The following is a 20,000-nucleotide window of genomic DNA, read 5'->3' on the forward strand; positions in this document are numbered from 1 at the left end:
CATGCGGTAATAATTTTGCGATAACTCCACGTCATCCTGCATGGAAAATGTGTATCAACATTCCTTGAATAAAATTGTTGAGAACGGTGTGGATAGTTGGAAGGAAAATGGCCCTCTGTATTTAAGTCGTAAAATTTAGAAGTTTTAAAGCAACAGAAACTCAATTACAAATGCACTTGCAGCGTAATGATACATGTATCTTGGCTAATCGATAAGATGATACGCATACGCTAAAGAGGCAAAAAAACGTAAACGAAGAGAATGTTCCGAACAAGCAATATGCATACATCGTAATAGAGCGGCTTTCAATTGAGTGTCGAAAGTAATTAGCGAATTGCTTTAGTTTTTCATTACTTCACTCAGTGACTGGTTCAAAGTTCTCGCGCCATTTTCTCAACCAATCTGAAGCGAAACCAAAGCCAATCGTGGCTCGCACGTGCACATTTTCCTGCGCTTTGTGTCGGCTACGTGTAATTACTTCGAGTTTTGATTGGTTTACTGGATTGTCTCCGTCCATTTTGATTGGCCAAAGTAATTTCTTCGCTTTTGGTTTTACGACAATCATTCGAAAACTCTCTCTATTCATCACCAGTAATTACTTACAGCTCTAATATCAATGTCAGTCATTCCGACGCTTGTGGTTACGACTTGTGTCACGCCGATGGCCGTGTTTCCTTCAATGCCCTGATTAAAAAAAAAAAAACCAATTATTGTGAACATTGAAAATACGAAAGACACAAGTGCATGATCCTCGCACTTTTCTGGTAAATTTTAAGCAATTTTAAGAACAGACGCCTGAAAAAGTCTGGTGGGTGCTTCAGTGCGATTCCTACGCTAACCTCTACGATGCCGCTATACAAGGTTGCAGTTTGAAGATTTCAAAAACAGTTCCTTCTCTTCGTGTGTTTTATCAAAAGCGTACTGGTGAAGGTAGATTAATTATTATTGTTTTACTTTTTCTGATCTTCTAAAACGTAGTTTAAAACAACAATTCACTGACCTTCACATTAGAAGGATCAAAAAGCCCTTCACAAATCCTAAATCTCTCCACACCAAATGTGTCATTGTAGCCATTGGGAAATTCATAAGCTACGCCTGGGATATTTCCTAGTGCACTGAAAGCCAAAAGCAAAAAAACAACAACATTAAAATGGTGCTGTTCCACTCAGTGTTTGGAGTTAGAGGACTAATCATTAGAATTATGTGAAATTACAGATCATAAATGGCAAAGGAAACACAAACTCCATATGGAAGGTGATTACTCGATGCTTGCCGAAAAAATCTTCTGGTTTACCACAGTTTAATGATAGTCATGAGAACATGGCCAACAGTTGTAATAAGTATTTTTCATCGGTTGGAAGTCAACAGCTCTTAAAGCCGGTCAGTTAGCCAAGGACCAAAATTGGACTTTGGATTCAAATGTCTATGAAACTTTTAACTGTAGCACCTCCTTTTCTTCTTGAATAAAAAATGGCAAATCCACCCTCCCGGCCCCATTTGTACAAACCCTCCCCTCCTAAAATTACTGGTCGCAAAGGAACAAAAAAGAACCAAAAATTAAGTAACTTGAAGATTTGATTGTGCAAATTGTATCAAAGCCTTATAAGAAAAAAAGCAAAGAAAAAAATGCTTGTGTACCTCTCATCGTAAGGACCATCGGATACTTGAAGAACGCTCACTTGAAAATCTTGAATGGTTTCCTGATAGCAATGCATGACATGAAAATTAAAATCACAAAAAAAGATGATGTGGATGACGGCAGCCCAGTCAAAATGTGCAGCTACATCTACATCTACATCTTCCAGCACTCGGCAAATTCCCTTTTGACTTGTGGCTGTTTCTGCTTAGGTGGCCTCATACACCACAAGCCTTTTTGAGACATCACTGCCAAGCCGGCCACTTCTGCTGGAGACAACAGATTCACAAGGGACAGCTACAACACCGGGAACTTCACCCCCTAGGGTGTGGGGCGGCAATTTTGCCGCCTACAACGAAATATCTGCCGTCTACTAAAGTTCATCAATAACAAATTAATGTGATGTCCCCATTAGACCAAATTTAATTGCAATCAAAAAGTACATGTCAGCGATTCTTTTGGTAAATCGTGCCGAAAATTCGAGTAAATGTTTGACATGCGTGCTGAACGGCGGAGTTACTGGGGCCTAGGAAAGCCTTGAACATGACATGGGAATTGAGCCACATGAACGGGCCAGCAGTCAAAGCTCTTGCAGTTACAAACAAGATGCGTCTAAACGAGCTCACGGAGATGATTCCACTGCTTCTCCAAAAAATTTCTAAATTCTTTCGTAAGATGTGGGGTATGTCGACTTAGAAACCTAAACCTATAGTTTTGCATCGATACAATTTGTTTCTAAGGTTTTGAAGTGCTTGATTAGAATTGTCGACTTCATAGGGACTTTCCCACTAAAGCTACTAGTGGAAAATAACTAGCATTTGAGGAAAAAAGCTCTTCAGTAGTCTTATATGAAGTTAAATGAAATTTAACTTGTTAACAACTAGGACCGACTGTGGTCAATTGTTGTCAGTGCTTTTGTTACATTTTCGCATTTTTGTCTCGGATTCCTCGTGCTTTGGGTTGTAGAGCCTACACTGTCTTTATCGGTGTGGCGGGGAAAAAAAGCATTTTGTGCGGAGCGTTTAGGGGTTTCTACCCCCTCCCTCCCCCCTCCTACTTTCCACTGTTTATCAGTGTGACGGGTGCCTGTCTTCTCGGGGGCGTAGGGGCTCATGGCTGGGTTGTCAGGTGTTGCCAGCCATCGGTGCAGTCTCCATCTTGGAGCTGGTTGCCAACAGTGGAAGCTACAGGACGATTCAGGCACCCAACCTACACATAGCGATACAGTTGCTAACCGTAAGATGAAAAAGAGGGTCTGAGTTTACCGCTAAAAGGCGCCAGATACCACCCATTTGAAACCAACATTTTAAAAATATTTCGGGGGAGCGAAACTGTACAGTGTAGGCAACCCAAGTAAGGATTATTTGCTTGAGCCACTTACATTCACCATGTGCCTGTGAAACGATTTAGTGACTGAAGGAATATTGTTCTTCTTAGTGAAGATAGCTGGTCCACCTTCTTTTGATACTTCCTGAAAATTTGTACAATACAAAAATGAAACTAAACTAATTAAAGCTCTTTCGATTCAAAAAATAAGTTACCGGTTCTGAGATTTTCACATTTCTGCATAATTTCATCTTCAAGCGCCAACCGCCAAACTTGCGACGCCCAGACAAGAGTTGACCAGAAACCACAGATGCCTAAGTCAATAGCCCTTTTCACGGTTAGTTTTTCTCATTTGCATTACGATGTAATCTAACGTGGATGCGAGGCAATTTCGGGTTAAAACTACAAAATAGCCCGAAATTGCCTCGCATGCATGCTAGATTGTATTGTTATGCAAATGAGAAAAACTAACCGTGAAAAGGGCTAACGATGCGTAACATAAATTACCAATCAGCATTTTGGTTCTTAGAGAACCCTCAACGCCGATGGATATCATAATGGTAAACGGTTAACTAAACACTGGCGGTGAACTAAACAAAAACACCAATTTACTTTCCGGAGGATGAGTCAATCTTCCACACTAGGTTCGGAAATTTGATTGATGGAAGCCAAAACGCAGTTTGGCCCTTAGCACTTGACGATGAGATTCCAAAGAATTATGAAAATCGCAATACATGTAACATACTGTACATGTATAGTAGAAGGAAATACAATGTAGTTCAAACAAATAGTGGTCTGTTTAAAAAAACAAAGCGTGCGTGGAGAAGATAAACCTGGGGCTGACAAAGACAGTTTTCCAGTTTGAATGCATGTAGAGATCAAAGGGAGGATGCACCTTTGACAATTTACATAATAGATGTACATGTAGCTCTTAATAAGCAAGTTCAAGGGATGTACTACATAAGGTTAAGTCTAGAACAAATCATGCTTTTTCCTGTTCAATTTGGTCATGCAGTAAAGTACAACTAGGAAAACGAGGTTGGCGAGACATTACATGCATTATCTTTTGCTAATCAAGTTGCATGAGAAAGCACACCTTGAAGTTTAATCAAGCACGCCATACTGTACATGTAGAATACAATTCCAAATTCACCTATCATAGTGTGTGTACTATTACAGTACACTACTGGTCAAAAGTAAGTTGACAGTACCTCGAAACTCGATCCCTAAAATTTGACTCGTGAAACTTGATATTTAAAAACTTCAAGGTTTTGAACTTGACAAGTTTCAAAAAGACTTCAGAGGCTTTCAATAACTTTTAGAGTCAAGTTTTCAGACTTCTGAGTGGCGAAAGAAAAGACTTTTCCACCAACTTTACGTGTATTTAACTACTTTTGATCTACTATTACTGAGAACAGCCAGTCCCAAACTCAATAATAAAATAAATTAAAAAAAACACTGATTTATGGTCCAGTTGAAATTTTAACTCCAACACAATATTACCTTGGTTGCAATGACATAAGGAGGAACAATTTCAACGTTCCTCTCCTCAAACATCTGTCGACACTGTGCAGTGATGAAATCCCCAGCTAGCGGTGATTTGACGATGGCTTGCTGGAGAACGTACCCATCATGCACTGGTATAGCACTGGTTTGAGTAGCTCCTGAGTCAATGACAAGTCCTGTTGATCGACCATTAGCAAATGCCGTCAGCACTGCGTTCTTGCAAAGGAAAAATGCTGGAATGTTGTATTTTTCAAACATCAATTCTGTGAGCTTCTCCCGCTTAGGCCTCACATTCCACTGTATTGAAAAGAAAGAAGACAAATATTGTTGAAGAAGCAAACTAAAACAATTAATGAATACGACTATCTGCTATGGTTATCTTAAGTCTTTATATTTACTTGAGGAATAAAGTTGGAAGGAGAATATGACATTTACATGTACTGCCTGAATTTCTGCACACTAAATGTGATAATGTGATAATAGAATGCGCCGATTAGAAAACACAAGTAATGTGATTTGCAAAAATGTGATAATTACTTTGTTCAAAGAACAAGGTATAGGATTTTGCTCTAACACTTTTTTTTTGTCGGGGGTGGGGGAGGGGGTCACCATTTTTCTGCGCATGTGCACGATTTTTATGGCTGGTTTTGAGACTTCTCAGAGAAGGCACTCCAAGTACTGTAGGATTCGCACTTCGTAAGTGCTTTCCATTACGCCAAAATTTCCGGAAATTTCGGGCTGTAGTGAAATGGAAAGGTCCGTTTCGGTTCGGTCCAACCGGAATATTTGGGACCACCGCTGGAGGTGGTCCTCTTTGACTGGTCGGTCTGCTCCGACCGAAACGTGCCGTTCCACTTACAAAAATTCTCGTTTCCAGTCGCACTTCACTGTGAAGTAACCGAAATTTCGTTCGAAACGTAAATGGAACGCTTCGGTCCGGTTGGAAATTGACTCTTGATAAAAATTGTCCTTCCATTTTTCCTTGGTTAGTTCTACTGGTCTCCGACCTGATGGTCAGGTATAATGGAAAGCACCCGAAATCTCCTCATTCAGAGGTCACGCAAGGCTACGTGACAAACAGTAGAGCAAAATAATACTTATATGTATTAAAGAATTGTAAGCGTGACCGGAAACAAGATTTATGTTTTCGTTGCATACAATGCCATAATTCAGTTATTGTATGACTCGCAACACATCCCATTGGGCTAATTACATAATTTTTATCTCCCTGTATTGTTAAGAAATAAATGGCTAGTGTTTCTGGCCGAGCTAACGTGCGATGTGATTGGCTAAAAGCAGCTAAGCGCTAGGGCTTTATTTTCCCTTAAAGCCCATTGGCCAATTATGGATTATGCAAATTAGTTTTTTTCTACTTAAGAACCGTTCTGCTAGCCATATAATAAACAACTTAATAACCTTGACCGTTCGGTCGTTACAGCAAAATCTCAAACCTCCGCGTAGCTGTATTGACCTCGCTAGGCCTCAGTTTGAGATTTTGCTGTAACGACCTCACTCTCGGTTATTAAGTACATGTAGTTAGTATTAAAGTTCTTTAAATACCATCGCAGAAACTTGTATATCATCTATTTACTTGTTTTGATTTGAATCAATGCCACTAACAACAGTTTTAAATGTGAACAACTATTCTTATTTATATGATCGCACAGTTAGTTGGCGGGGCGGGGTGGCACTTAACCATAATGGTTGGATCATGGAATGTGGACTTCGGACTTTCAACTTCAGATTACCAAATTGAACTGGACATTGTCCAAGATATTCTACATGTAAAAATTAAAAACACTGAAATAACGTGAACTTTAAAGTCAGTCAGCTAAAAAACCTTCGAGCAAAGTGTTGGCTACCCGTAGCCTCTTTTTGCAAAATTATTCTGATGTAAAAATTTCATGCCACACCTGCACACAGTTACATGTACTAAAACAGCTAGTGCCCATAATGGCACCATACGGCTGTACATGTACATCAGACCTGAGGCCCGTTTATCGAAAGTCCCGAAACTTTACGGGCCATTTTCAGGTGTCACAATTCCCTCTGTATCTCACGAACAGAGAGGATTTAAGTCGTCAAACTTCACAGTCCTGAAGTTTGCTTTTTGTTACCTTGAAACCATGTTAAAAGATTGGCTTTCCTGAATAAGCAGGTTCACAAATGGTTTTTCAGGCCTTTCGAGAAATGGGCCACTGGTCACAACATCATGAACTACTGTATGTAACTCTCAAGTCTCGTGTCTGTGTTATCTGCCTCAGCCTTCGGCTTCAGCAGATAACAAAGACCTCGGTTTTGATAATTAATGATATCAAGCTCAACCTCATCCAATAATTGTTTATTATATGACTTTACATGTACATGTACATGTATATGCTGGTGGTGGCTATGAAACTACACTCACAGAAGCCTCTGACATTAGAACAGGATGAAGGGAAGACAAAGATTTGATGTCCTTAGCATAGATGTAGTCCAAAACCTTCTCAAATGTGTCCCAGTCCTCAACTGTGTAACAAAGGAACAATAATTGATAAAATATTGCTAAAAAGAGGAGGCATGACAAATAACAATCATTCTTATCAGGTTTATCATGGGTCAATTAAAGTAACATACAATGGCCACTAAAGTCACTTATCACATATGGGGCACTGAATGCTGATTGGCTGAGACAGAGGGCATTTTTTCATAATAATAAGCGCATGATTACTTGATCCTGCTTGGTCAACAGTTGCTTATCCAGAGCAAGCGAAGTTACAAGAGAATCTTCTTCCAGATTCTGACTCTGATTTACAACTGTAAACTGCTTTTTGCCCACATGTAATATACAGTTTAATTAAATTAAGTGCTCTTTCTGTTCACAGCATCGATTTATTGAATTGAACTTTAACTGAATGAAAGTGTGTTAAGTTGAGCGTCATTTGTCGTGGCATTGCATGGGCCTCCCTCAATAAGTATGCCCTTTACATGTATGGGATAAACATGTAATAGCAACATGCTCTCATGCAATTAAGGATTAATTTCACTTGTATTTTCAAAGTTTTCCAAATTGCCCTTATTCGACACTAACACTTGCCCAATTGCCCGGGGCAAGCGAAATATATCCGTAGGCAAGTAAAACAACTTTAAGACTTGCCTGATTGGGCAATCAGAATTTTTGTTTGACTAATATTTTGCAGAACGATTTGATTTGCAACGAAGAAAGTGATCAGTAATATGGCATAGTCACCGCAAACACAATAAAAAAATAAACAATGTTACATCTCTTTGCTGTCATTTATTTTTCTGTTAAAAAATGTATTGGAAGGAGGAACATGTTCATTGGCCGTTTCTCCGCGCAAAAAGAATGTTTGTTACAATGGAACTCAGTTTCCACATGGCCAAATACGCTACAGTGCTTTGATATTAAACAAGCAAGCACACAACCTTTTGTCACACAATTTCAACCAGCTTTAATTTGAAAGGCTTAAAGAACATACCATTGGACAAATGGCATTTAATTGAAAACCAATCTAATATCAGAGAGATATTCAAGGATCTCCCTTGATCTCTTATAGAAAAGGATAATCACTTAAAGATATGCTTGACAAAGCATATCTTTAATTACTGTGAAGAATTCTAGAACACCATGGATACACAGCAGGAGTCACGTTGGCCTGTCAAACCCATTTTACACATGTTTTACACAGAATTGACATTTTTACAAGCATCCTACAATGGATTGCCAACTGAAGGGAAATGTACATGTACCTGTATACTTCAACAATGTCTTTCTCTAGGACGTCACACCCTTTTAACTTTCCGAGTGCATATGCAGTGGTCTCTGATTGCATACATGTACTTGTAGTCTCCTAGGGTTCCCCACTGATCACTAGTGTTACTCTTAGTGATTTGCTCATACTATAGGCACCAGTCAATTTGACTATCTTCCTTATGAAAACTGAATAACCACAATGTTCAGGAAAAAATACAAAAGAGGTGTCCAATACTTACTCATTCCATCCTTAACAGGATTTAATATTTCCATGTTTTCTTTAGGAAGGTGAATATTATTTGTGTCAATGAAGTATTTTTTTACAGGAAGTTTTGGTTTTTCTATCAATGAAAGAAAACCAATCCATCAGTAACATAATTATAAACTTAAAACCTGTCTTTCACAAGGAGGTAAAATATTATTTCAACTGTGGAAAAGAATGAAATGAAAGTGCAGCCATGCTTATGGGTTCCAATCCCAATCAAGACTGGATTTTCTGGGCTTCCTTTGCAATATTGCTTGCGTTGTTGAACTATCTTTCCAACGTTTACGTGTATTTCATTTAAAACTGGAATGGCAACAACTTGAGGACTTGAAATTGCGACTAACTTTTCTCCCTTTGCGACTAAAATATCTGAAGGAGTTGCAAATTTGTGACTTGCTTCCACATTTGCTCTTTTGAAACAAAAGGGTTAGCAGTTGCTACTTTGCTCCTACTTTTGCTAAAATAAATAAAGAAATGTTTTTCATCGTGAATTTTCTTTCAACCTGAAGATAGCGTAATTGTACCTGTAGTGTAATTTCGCTGCGATGTTATATGCACAACTCCATTCCTTTGATATCATTTGCCATTTTCAGCAGTTTCTTTTAACACTAGTATTGTCAGGGCTCATATTTTGTTTTGCTACACTGCTGAGAACACAATGCAGCACGACAAGACTTAAAGTTGTGAAACTGTGACCAAATTTTCGTATCTTGTTGCAAAATTGCGACTGGATTTTTTGGTTAATTTCAAGGCCTGAATTTCCTACTTTTAGCAAAAAAGAATGCCTTGTTACACTGTAGTATTCTGATCAAAATTGTAACAACGATCATAATAATAATTATAATGATAATAATAACAATAATGATGATGATGATTGTAATAATTATTATTACAATCATCATCACTATCATGTTTATTAACCAGGGGTTCCACATTAGAAGTGAAGTGCTACTCCATGTAGAGAAAGATGATGGGTGTGAGACAAAAAAATCACATGGTGTTGGAGATGGTTGGAAGTGGAATTCTTTTGTATTTTTTATTTGAGCCTTGTTTTTTATCTTGACACATACGTTTTTAAAACTTCACACGTGCTTATTTTTGAAGGCATTAGTTAATAACAGATGCAAACACAGATATCAGGTCAGAAATACATGTAGGAGGCTGCCCTGTGTGGGCAGCAATGAGTAATGAGGAAGAGTGCATTATCTAGCATAAGGACCTCAAATCAAAGGAAATTCAAATCAACCTTTGGGTTAGGGTTACCACCTACCTACCTACCTACACTACACTGTATACACCTACGTACACCTACCTACACCTACACTGTATGGCTTGAATCCTGGCCACATACATGTACAGTATTAAAGTGGAAAGCGAGTGCTCTCATCACTGTGCCAAACCTGCTTCCATACTGTCTTAAGAAAGTTACAACATACATTAAATACATGTACCTTCAGAAGGAACATCAGTTTGCATAATTTCATCCTTCAATTCTTCTTCCACGGCTCCCACAAATGTGGGAACATCATACTGCAACAGAGAATGCAGCCAAGAATGCACTCACTTAATGACATTTTTAATTTTCTCTGCTCTAGGCTTTGCAAAAATATAATATGTAGTTTCTTATTAACCCATTGCAAGTATAAAATTATCCGACAGATCTGAAAGGATAGTAACAAATAAATTTTTGCATAAAGAACCATCCTTAAAAGGTCAATAACCCCCAAAGCCTTTTTTGACCAGATTAATTGTTGTGTCATGCTGAGTAAAAATGGTGCAAAAATTTTCATTTTTGGTCAAAACTGGAATTTTCTATGAATTTTTGAAAAATGGTTTTTCTGACCCATGACTGGGTGAGAGAAACCCGTACGTTAGCTACTGGGCAAACAAAGCAAAAGTAGTGGACAGACAACAACAAAAGCAAAAAATGCAGTATTTAAAAACAGATGTTATTCAGCTGACATTTGTTAAGAGCAGTGACATTTATTAAATGACCTGGAACGACTTCAGTCTGGTTTCCAGTTCAGATTCTGCGCTCTCCAAAATAGAAGATGCCGAGCGATCAAGCCACAGATGAGGAAGAAACGCACGAGACAGGTCTATGCTGATGAGCCGCTAGCAGACACAGAATGGCTAGCATTACATGAACATGAAGGAAAGAGAAAGAACTAAAGAAACACTCCAAAAGCGCTGCCAAACGCAACACATTTCTCAGGCATTTTTTCACCTCTGTAGTTTGCTTTTCACAATCACAACAATTTAAGTCCAGGTTTTATGACACAAATTACTGTACACTCAGTCCATACTCTTTCTTTGTTACTCTGTAATGGGTTTTCAAACCTCAAATTTTCGCCACTTTGAAAATTCCAAAAAATTTCCGGTTTTGACCAAACACAACATTAATTTTTCTTGCGCCATTTTGCTCTACATGATGCAAAGATACATTAGAGAGAAAAAAAAAAAAAAAAGCAGTTATAGCCACTTTAATTAACTAGCTTAACTATGAAAAATTTGGCCATTCCATTACAAGGACTACAAAAAATCCACTTCGAGGTTGCCTATAACTTTTGTTTACAAAGATCACAGAAAATGTGTTTCTGCTAGTATAAAGCATTCATTAATTCTTCACAATTTAACTGTAAATCTGTGAATCATATTGGTCTCCCTCAGAGCTCAAACAATCATCACAAGTGGGGAGGTTTTGGGACCAATTCTGCTAACCCTCCATAGCACAGGAAACTTCTCCCCAATCTTGGAAACATCTGACCCTAAATGTTATTTGTTATGTTATGTTATTATTATTATGTTATCATTTTAACCCATGGATCGCCTCCCAGGAGTACTACTTGACAGATTTTACTCTGTCTAATGCCGGAGGGGGGGTTGTCCTTGGCAGTTCAGGTATCGACGGGTTAAATAGAGTTCACAGGTGCTTACCATTTAGCCAAAAAATCCAGAAATTATGGTTTGAGGTCAAATGGAAAGGCAATTTTCCGGAAAATCTTTTCAGAAATTGTGGACAACCTCCACAGGCAGTCCTCTTTTTCCATTCGGAATGGAATTCCGGAAATGACCTTACAATTTGCGAGAATCGTTCCGTTTCCAGGCCCTTTCTCTCAAGATTGAGTAAATGTACGGGATGGAATGCAGTGTAGTGAACCGTAAGCGCCAATCTCATCCGGTTGGTCAAAATTCGGAAAATCACTTACCTTTCCATCCAGATTATTTGGCAAAATGGTAAGCCGGTCACGCCAAAATGCAGATTGTGCAGACCGTGCAGACCAGGGGTAAAATATGGCGTTACCCTCACTCTCACTATTATTGAAAGCTAACCTTAAACAGGCTAACCTGAATGTTATTTAGTCCTAATTAGGCTAACCGAATGTTATTTAGGCCTAATTCAGGCTAACAGAATTTTCATTTTACAGACAGTCTGCACAGTCTGCAGTTTTTCAGTGTCCCATGGTAAGCAGCCCAGATCTAACATAAATTTATGTCTAGAGCTTATGCCATGACCTTATTTCACAGAGGGGCAATTAAGGATTGTCAAAATCAGCAGAGAGGGGAGGGGGGGGGGGCTGCACTTTTTGAGAGGGAGGGAATAGGGACAAGGAAGATATCATTGACATCAAAATCATGTATGTATTTTTACTGATGTGCCACCCATAACTGAGATGGCTGTTGGCTGCTGGTGGTCGACACAATTAGTAACACAAAAAAATAGTTGTTGACAGATATCTTCCCTATTGATTGTCATTCATCCTGAAGAAGTATTGAAGAAGGAAGAAGAACTCACAATAGTTGTAAATATATATATATAAGCTTAATATTTAAACTACAGTATTCTTGTTTCCATTTCCCGCTCAATTTCGACAAGGTTAATCCTTTGACTGGCGAATGTCTCAACATCTGAAGTAGAATCGTTAAAAACTGTAAATACCTTTGGACAGTCCTCACCGGCATACCCAGCTCGAACTGATTGCGCGCCAATGTCAAACACAATTGCGCCCACTTCGTCTGAAAACAAAAGCCTCCTTTCAGAATCAGCCACACATTTCACGTTAAAAAATTCAGGAAAATAAAGAAACTTACCTCCTCCATACACCCCTCCGCTCATTTTTTGTTGTGTTTTATCCCTTTTAACGCGTCTTTCATTCAATTTAGCAACCTTTCATCTCATCAAATAACAACCAAGCACATGTTCGAGTACTCGGTCATTGATGGTCAGTGGTAAATCAATATGGCGGTGTAGCACGAGCTGGAACGGTCAGTGTCACATCGCCGATGAAATGCCTTTGAACGATCTTTTTTCCAAAGCTCCAGCTCCTCTTCCATTAAGTGAAGAGCCATGGCCAAAACCACAGCCTGTACCTCCTCAGGAAACGGTACCATCAACTTCAGGGAAAGAAGCACCTGGAAGCGAGTACAGGAAATCACCCCTGTACTCCACAGCGCGACCTACTCTGGACGAATTTTTGCGAACAGATTATTTAATGATTCCTGAGTTTTTGATGCAAGTGAATAAGTCAAAGAAAGCAGCAAGCGACGTGGAAAACAAAGGTCTAGTTAAAAATTTGAAATCTGCACAAGAAAGAGGGAATTGCATTAATGAGGAGGAGAATTCCTCTTCTGTGTGTTCAACTCACCAAGGTCGATCCTTTCGTTGCATGGACAATACCGACGAAAGAAAGACTTTTGAGAAAAAGGCAGTTCAAGTCAACGAAACAGCATCTCTAGCTACTCATGTTGCTGATAAACTATCTACTGCAGTTTCTAGATGTCAGATCATTTCCAATAAAATTACAGCTCCTCCTTCTCTAAGACCAAAACAGCGAGTCAAGAAAGTTATGAAGGGAGGATCATTGGTAACTATTCCAGCTCCACAGCCTAAAATTAGATCTGTAAATGGTAGTCAAGTTTCCCCAGAGGGAACTAGCACAGCAACCACATCTGATATTACACCAGAATGTGGTGGATGCATGGAGAAAGGGCTTGAGTTGTTTAAGAAAAGCAGTCTTGAGGAAACTGTGAATGAAACCCACATTAAAGTGACAAATAACAATCATTCAAGGGCTTCTTATCAAGAAAATGCTAATATACACACAAAACCAAAGATCTCTGCAATAGAGAGCAATCAATTAAAATCTGACAATTCACCGAAGGATAAACAAAGTGCTGTTCATTGCAAGGTTTTTCCAGCAACTTTACCTCAAAGAAAAGATGATGCTTTTAAGCAAAATATAGAAGCAGAGTCAGAAGTGCACACTGATAAGACTTTCTGTGGAGATGAAAGCTTACTAAAAGATTTTGTCATCAAAGAAAGAAGCAAGGACAATGTTAACACTGGCGCGGACAAGAATGATGTAAGCTTTACCGCTGCTAAAGTGGCCATGGGTACTAATGAGAGCCTAATAGAAAAATCAGTTGTTGAAGTCTTGAAAGAGAAAAAGGTTAACAAAGAATGTACTGAAAATGATAATAACAATTCCTCACAGAAAAGAGAGAGCAATCAATTAAAATCTGAAAATTCACTGAACGACAAACAAAGTGCTGTTCATTGCAAGGTTTTCCCAGCAATTTTACCTCAAAGAAAAGATGATGCTTTTAAGCAAAATATAGAAGCAGAGTCAGAAGTGCACACTGATAAGACTTTCTGTGGAGATGAAAACTTACTAAAACATTTCCCTATCAAAGAAAGAAGGAAAGACATTGTTAACGCTGGCACTGACAAGAATGATGTAAGTTTTACCGTTGCTAAAGTGGCCATGGATACTAATGACAGCCCAATAGAAAAATCAGTTGTTGAAGTCTTGAAAGAGAAAAAGGTTAACAAAGAATGTACTGAAAATGATAATAACAATTCCTCACAGAAAAGAGAGAGCAATCAATTAAAATCTGAAAATTCACTGAACGACAAACAAAGTGCTGTTCATTGCAAGGTTTTCCCAGCAATTTTACCTCAAAGAAAAGATGATGCTTTTAAGCAAAATATAGAAGCAGAGTCAGAAGTGCACACTGATAAGACTTTCTGTGGAGATGAAAACTTACTAAAACATTTCCCTATCAAAGAAAGAAGGAAAGACATTGTTAACGCTGGCACTGACAAGAATGATGTAAGTTTTACCGTTGCTAAAGTGGCCATGGATACTAATGACAGCCCAGTAGAAAAATCAGTTGTTGAAGTCTTGAAAGAGAAAAAGGTTAACAAAGAATGTACTGAGAATGATAATAACAATTCCTCACAGGAAAGAGAGAGCAATCAATTAAAATCTGAAAATTCACTGAAGGACAAAAAAAGTGCTGCCCATTGCAAGGTTTTCCCAGCAATTTTACATCAGAGAAAAGGTGATGCTTTTAAGCAAAATATAGAAGCAGAGTCAGAAGTGCACACTGATAAGAGTAAGACTTTCTGTGGAGATGAAAGCTTACTAAAACATTTCCCTATCAAAGAAGGAAGGAAAGACATTGTTAACGCTGGCACTGACAAGAATGGTGTAAGTTTTACCGTTGCTAAAGTGGCCATGGATACCAACAAGAGCCCAATAGAAAAATCAGGTGTTGAAGTCTTGAAAGAGAAAAATATGAACAAAGAATGTACTGAGAATGATAATAACAATGTCTCACAGGAAATCGCAACACGATTGACCAAACATTCTAACATTGACAAAGTGGAAAAGCTGCCACATGTTTTATCCATTGTGACTTCAAAGCAAGAGCTACATGACATTGAGAAAGTGGAAAACAACTTTGCAAAGGAATGTATTGGGTCTGATAAAAAACAAGCTGAGGTTGACAACCCCTTACCCACTGGCATCATAGAAACCATTGCAAAAACAATGGCCCATGAAAATTATGATAACTTGGAGGAATATGATGGTGATATTACAGACAAAAACAAGGAAGACAATAAGGGCAACACTGCTATAGCTATTGACAATGAAAGGAATACTAATTCTGTTATTGATATTGTTACATGCATTAATGATAACAGTGAGGGGAAAGTTGCTGATGGTTGCTGTGATGTGAGGAATGGTTGTGTTGAAGGTGATGATGATGATGATGATGATGATGATGATGATGATGAGGGTGGTGGTGAGGATAGTGGTGATCGTGATGATGACGATGACCATGAACTTGTTGGTGAGCCTGGCGAAGATGCTGACACTAGACAAAATTCAGTGAGTGAAGATGATGAGGATTATGCCGAGCTTGTTATGGATGACTCAGATACTGATGAAGATGAAGAAGAAGACTATTCATTCGTTCTTGGCAATGCGAGTGATGACACCGACGAGGAGGAAGATGAAGTTAAGAGTGATTACGAGCCAGAAGACATGAATTTGGATTCTGACACGGAATCTTCTGTGGGAGGAATAACATTTTATCATGATACCACTGTGAGCAGGAAGAGAAAACGGTTAAGAAACAAGAGGCTCAAGCGAAAAGCGAAAAATCAGAAAAAGAATTCTCAGCACAAAAAAGCCAAAGCTGAGAAGAAGGGTGCTACAGGAAAGAACAGTTCAGAACTTGATCCTAGCAAAGGAAAAGTTCCTGATAAAAAACAAATGCACCCAATGTCATCAAAACCGCCTGTTCCTCAAGATGGACCAAAGAAACAACTGGAACTCGAGATACAGAAAGCCACAGAGACATCATCAAACAACCAGAAAGATACAATAGCCATCCGAAATAAAACACCTGTACAAAGTTCAGTGGAAGAGGGATCGCTTCTCTCAATGGTGTCCTTTTGTGCTGTGGATGTAGCAGTGGCAGCGAGTGAGAAGGTGTATTCTTCATACATGACATTTATGTATTTATGTTGGTAGCTTGAGGTTTGTAGATTATCATACAATTGTATAAAGCATGGCGGTTTTTATAGATGTGGCAAAGTGACCCATGGCTCTTCTCCGTAACTTCAATATCAATCATTTCTTTAATTACGTGAAGTTAAAGTGTCCCCTTGACCAAGAGAGCATCCTTGTTTTTCCTTGGATTTCAAAACTATGTTAACTAAACACTAAGCGACTAAAGTTTTAAGCCTTAAGCATGTTTATTTTAACTGGAATTTTCCTATTTAATGGTCCGCCATTACTAACTTGAACATCTTTAGGAGAGCTGGATCGAGGAGAAAATGGCGTCAAAGGCTCACTAGATTAAGAATGCAATGCGTGTGTACGCCGCAGAATTAATATGCAGCACAGGAGTTTTGGGCTTTCAGACTTTTAAACTCGCGTTTTGCATATATAATAAGCTGTAATCAAACCCTGAAATTTTAAGCTACTGAGCCTTTGACGTCACTTTTTCCTGAATCCATCCCTCTGAGGTCCAATCGGTCAGTTTTGAACGTGAATAATGGCGGACCGTGAAAGTAAAAACGGCCTTTGGATGAAAATCAAAGCTCAACATTTTGCCAGACAGGTGTTGAGCAAACACACTTTCCAAATGTGAAAAAAAAAGAAGTGATTTTTTTTATCACAGGGCCACTTTAAAGAACTGTCATCCTAAAACTAACGCTAACCCTCGTTAACTTCGTGGCAGATCTGCACCTTAGAGGGAGTAGTGTCACGGTAGACGCCTTTTATCCAATAATTCCCCCCCCCCCCCCCAGCTTTAATTTCAAGTGTCTTTGTAAGTGATTCTTTCCCGTAGTCCGGAGTGCCAGCATGGCCGTGATATAACAACTTTTTTTACGTGTATTTATAGTTGGCCATTAAGAGAAGTCGCGGTGGACAGCATGCAAAAAAGTTGAAGAAAGCTAAGAGAAGAGCGGCAGCCTTAGAGAGAATCCGAAATGGTGAGCCACATCCCAGACATGCGGCAAGACGAGAAACACAGCCCAAACCAATTTGCAGTTATTACATCCATGGAAAGTGCAGAAAGGTAAGGAAGTCTCCACTTAAACCCACTTTGGATAAAGTAGAATTGCTTGCTTACTTAAATCACAATAAGAAAGGCTAGTGAAGATCTTTTAGATCATCGAAGCCATGAACCTTACTTAAGCCGTAACGAAAGGACATGCTTTTTCTGTAGTTCAATATGTCTTACATATATTAAATCTCCTTAAGAGCTGCGTCCTCTACGGGTTCTTAACGAACTCACTAAAATGACTACCTCCCAGTTTGCTCGATAGCTCAGTAGACCATTTTCGAATTCTCGCGGCTGGGCTGGATCTAGCATGAAATGGAGGCTAATGCAGGCAAATCTTTTCAAATGCAAATTAATTTGCCCGCATTAGCCTCCATTTCATGCTAGATCCAGTCCAACCGCTAGAATACGAAACTGGCCTATTGGGAGAGCACCGCTCCGGCATCATAGAGGTTACTGTTCAAGTCCCGTTCAATCCTGAATTTTCAGATTTCATATCGTTACAGCTGGAAGTCCGTTCGATTTTGTTGAAAGATGCTAACTGCTGGGGTGGGCAAACGGTTCCAACAAATCATCAACATGTGATTGAACAAAGCTTCACGAGAGGCCTTGTATTCAGTCCCAGGCTGCAGCCGCGGTTGTTACTATGGATACGGACATGGATACGTCATTGAGAAACCGATTAGTAAGCACTTGCACACAGTGCTCTTTCCCAGATTTTTATACTTATCATGATATCTCTCATGGAAAAGAGATACTTAGCAATGAAAATGAGGTTGTGTGAAGACAAGTTCAAAGGGAAAACAGCTCACTTCCGGTTGCATTCTGCGCCTTAAAAATGCGCATGCTTAAGCTCCCTAATGTTGAAAGAGGTGGGGCAAACCAACTTGGCTTGAATAACCTGCGTTCGCTTTGCTTTTGAGTTGGCAAGCAAACATCAAGAGAATTAATCAACATGGAAAGTCCCTGAGATACTCTACAATATCACGCATTCCAAAAGCCCTATCATCAACTGGCGAAAAGACTTTTGAGATCTCGGCAGCGAGGAACTGGAACATGCTACCGAAGGAAATTAGAGACTTGGATAGCATTGCACGTTCAGATCGGAAGGTTTATAAGTTTTTAAAATGATAAGGACTTAAATATTTAACTAGTAGTAATCTCGGATTATTGAAGTACGTTCGACGGTCACTTACCCTGTGTTTCCGTAGGGTCTAATGTTAACTGTCGTCAGATCGAGATCAATACGCGTGTGAGAATTCACGCGAGGGTACCCCTGGTGTCCCTTACAGAGAAAATCTCGATTCTTTTTGGCAAAATTAGACGCGTTCTCCTTCGATCTAACGCAACCAGGTTAATTTTGTTTTGTCGTTTTTTATCGATTTTATTTTTATTAATGCCTGTTGCACTTTTTAATTTGTGTCTACATTAGGAGAGTACTTTATATTCTACTGCACATGGTTTAATACCAGATGGTTCAAATGGACTGCCTGATCCATCACATTGCAGTTTAAATACTTTACTTTTACTCCTAGAGCGGTTTTCAATTGAGTGTCGAAAGTAATTAGCGAATTACTTTGGTTTTGCATTACTTCACTCAGTGATTGATTCAAAGTTCTCGCGCCACTATTTCAACCAATCAGAAGTGAAACCAAAACCAACCGTGGCTCGCGCGTGCACATTTTCCTGCTCTTTGTGTCGGCTACCTGAAATTACTTTCAATTTTGATTGGTTTACCGGATTGTCTCCGTCCTTTTTAATTGGCCAAAGTGATTACCAAGTCTTTGGTACGACACTCAATTGAAACTCGCTCTAAAGTTGTTACTTTTAATGTTGACGATGGAGTTAGTTTTCCGAAGAACTGTTGTGGGTGAGTGAAATACCTAAATCTGGTCTTATCAGCCGAGGTTGTAAACCTTCTGAGGTCCAGTCGGTAAGTTCTGAACGTGAGTAATGGCGGACCGTGAAATCCAAAACTTGCACTGACATTAAACAGCCTTTGGATAAGAATCAAAGCTCAAAATTTTGCCAGGCAGGTTTTAAGCAAACACACTTTCAAAATCTTAAGGGAAAAAGGAAGTGATTTTTTGATCGTAGTACCACTTTAACTCGATTTTTTGTTTTTTTTTTGTGTGTGTTGATTTTTTTATTCAGGGTGAGGAATGCCCTTTCCGTCACGTCAAATCGGCCTTGATCAAGAAGCAAGAGATTTGCAAATTCTATGCCACGGATAGCTGTTATTTGGGAGACAACTGCGTCTATATGCACAATATCCTTTTCAATCAATTCGGAGTGCTGTTCAATTGATTGTCACACCAGACACACACAATTACATGAACCAATCACGAAGCTTTTTCGTAGGTGACTTGGGGAATTCTCGGAAAAAAATCCGAGGGCTGTTTCCCAGGTGCTTCCGATTACTAATTCCGAGACTGGCATGTGATCGAGGCTATTAGATTAGGCCTAGATCTCCCACGAGTTTCCTGTAGCTTAGTTGAAGAGCATCCGAACCACATGCAATGAGCGACAAAGGGCTGAGAGTCAGACACTTACCACTTTTTCGGAATGTTGGGCGAATTCCCCACCTTGATCTTTACATCTAATCCCCCTCACTCCTAACAATGCTGTTTTGTTTTGTTGTTTTGCTT

General features: G+C 39.1%; 2 protein-coding genes across 2 annotated transcripts in view; one reads left to right on the forward strand and one right to left on the reverse strand.

Moving 5' to 3' along the window:
- The window catches only part of LOC138003694 (actin-like protein 6A), a 16,478-nt gene extending 3,770 nt beyond the window's left edge, over positions 1-12,708 (reverse strand). Inside the window, exons 1-10 of the mRNA XM_068849901.1 lie at positions 12,580-12,708; positions 12,428-12,504; positions 9,939-10,017; positions 8,462-8,563; positions 6,876-6,976; positions 4,466-4,765; positions 3,018-3,107; positions 1,639-1,700; positions 1,001-1,115; positions 604-684 (exon numbers count right to left, since the gene is read on the reverse strand). Of these exons, the coding sequence (XP_068706002.1) occupies positions 604-684; positions 1,001-1,115; positions 1,639-1,700; positions 3,018-3,107; positions 4,466-4,765; positions 6,876-6,976; positions 8,462-8,563; positions 9,939-10,017; positions 12,428-12,504; positions 12,580-12,604 (1,032 nt within the window). The 5' untranslated portion in view covers positions 12,605-12,708. The remainder of the gene's footprint in view (positions 1-603; positions 685-1,000; positions 1,116-1,638; positions 1,701-3,017; positions 3,108-4,465; positions 4,766-6,875; positions 6,977-8,461; positions 8,564-9,938; positions 10,018-12,427; positions 12,505-12,579) is intronic.
- Positions 12,709-12,719: 11 nt separating this feature from the next.
- LOC138003683 (uncharacterized) overlaps positions 12,720-20,000 on the forward strand; it is a 10,873-nt gene continuing 3,592 nt past the window's right edge. The window contains exons 1-3 of the mRNA XM_068849891.1: positions 12,720-16,271; positions 17,191-17,367; positions 19,507-19,620. Of these exons, the coding sequence (XP_068705992.1) occupies positions 12,777-16,271; positions 17,191-17,367; positions 19,507-19,620 (3,786 nt within the window). The 5' untranslated portion in view covers positions 12,720-12,776. The remainder of the gene's footprint in view (positions 16,272-17,190; positions 17,368-19,506; positions 19,621-20,000) is intronic.

This window comes from Montipora foliosa, chromosome 1, assembly GCF_036669935.1.
Source record: "Montipora foliosa isolate CH-2021 chromosome 1, ASM3666993v2, whole genome shotgun sequence".
In the NCBI taxonomy this organism is placed as follows: Eukaryota; Metazoa; Cnidaria; class Anthozoa; order Scleractinia; family Acroporidae; genus Montipora; species Montipora foliosa.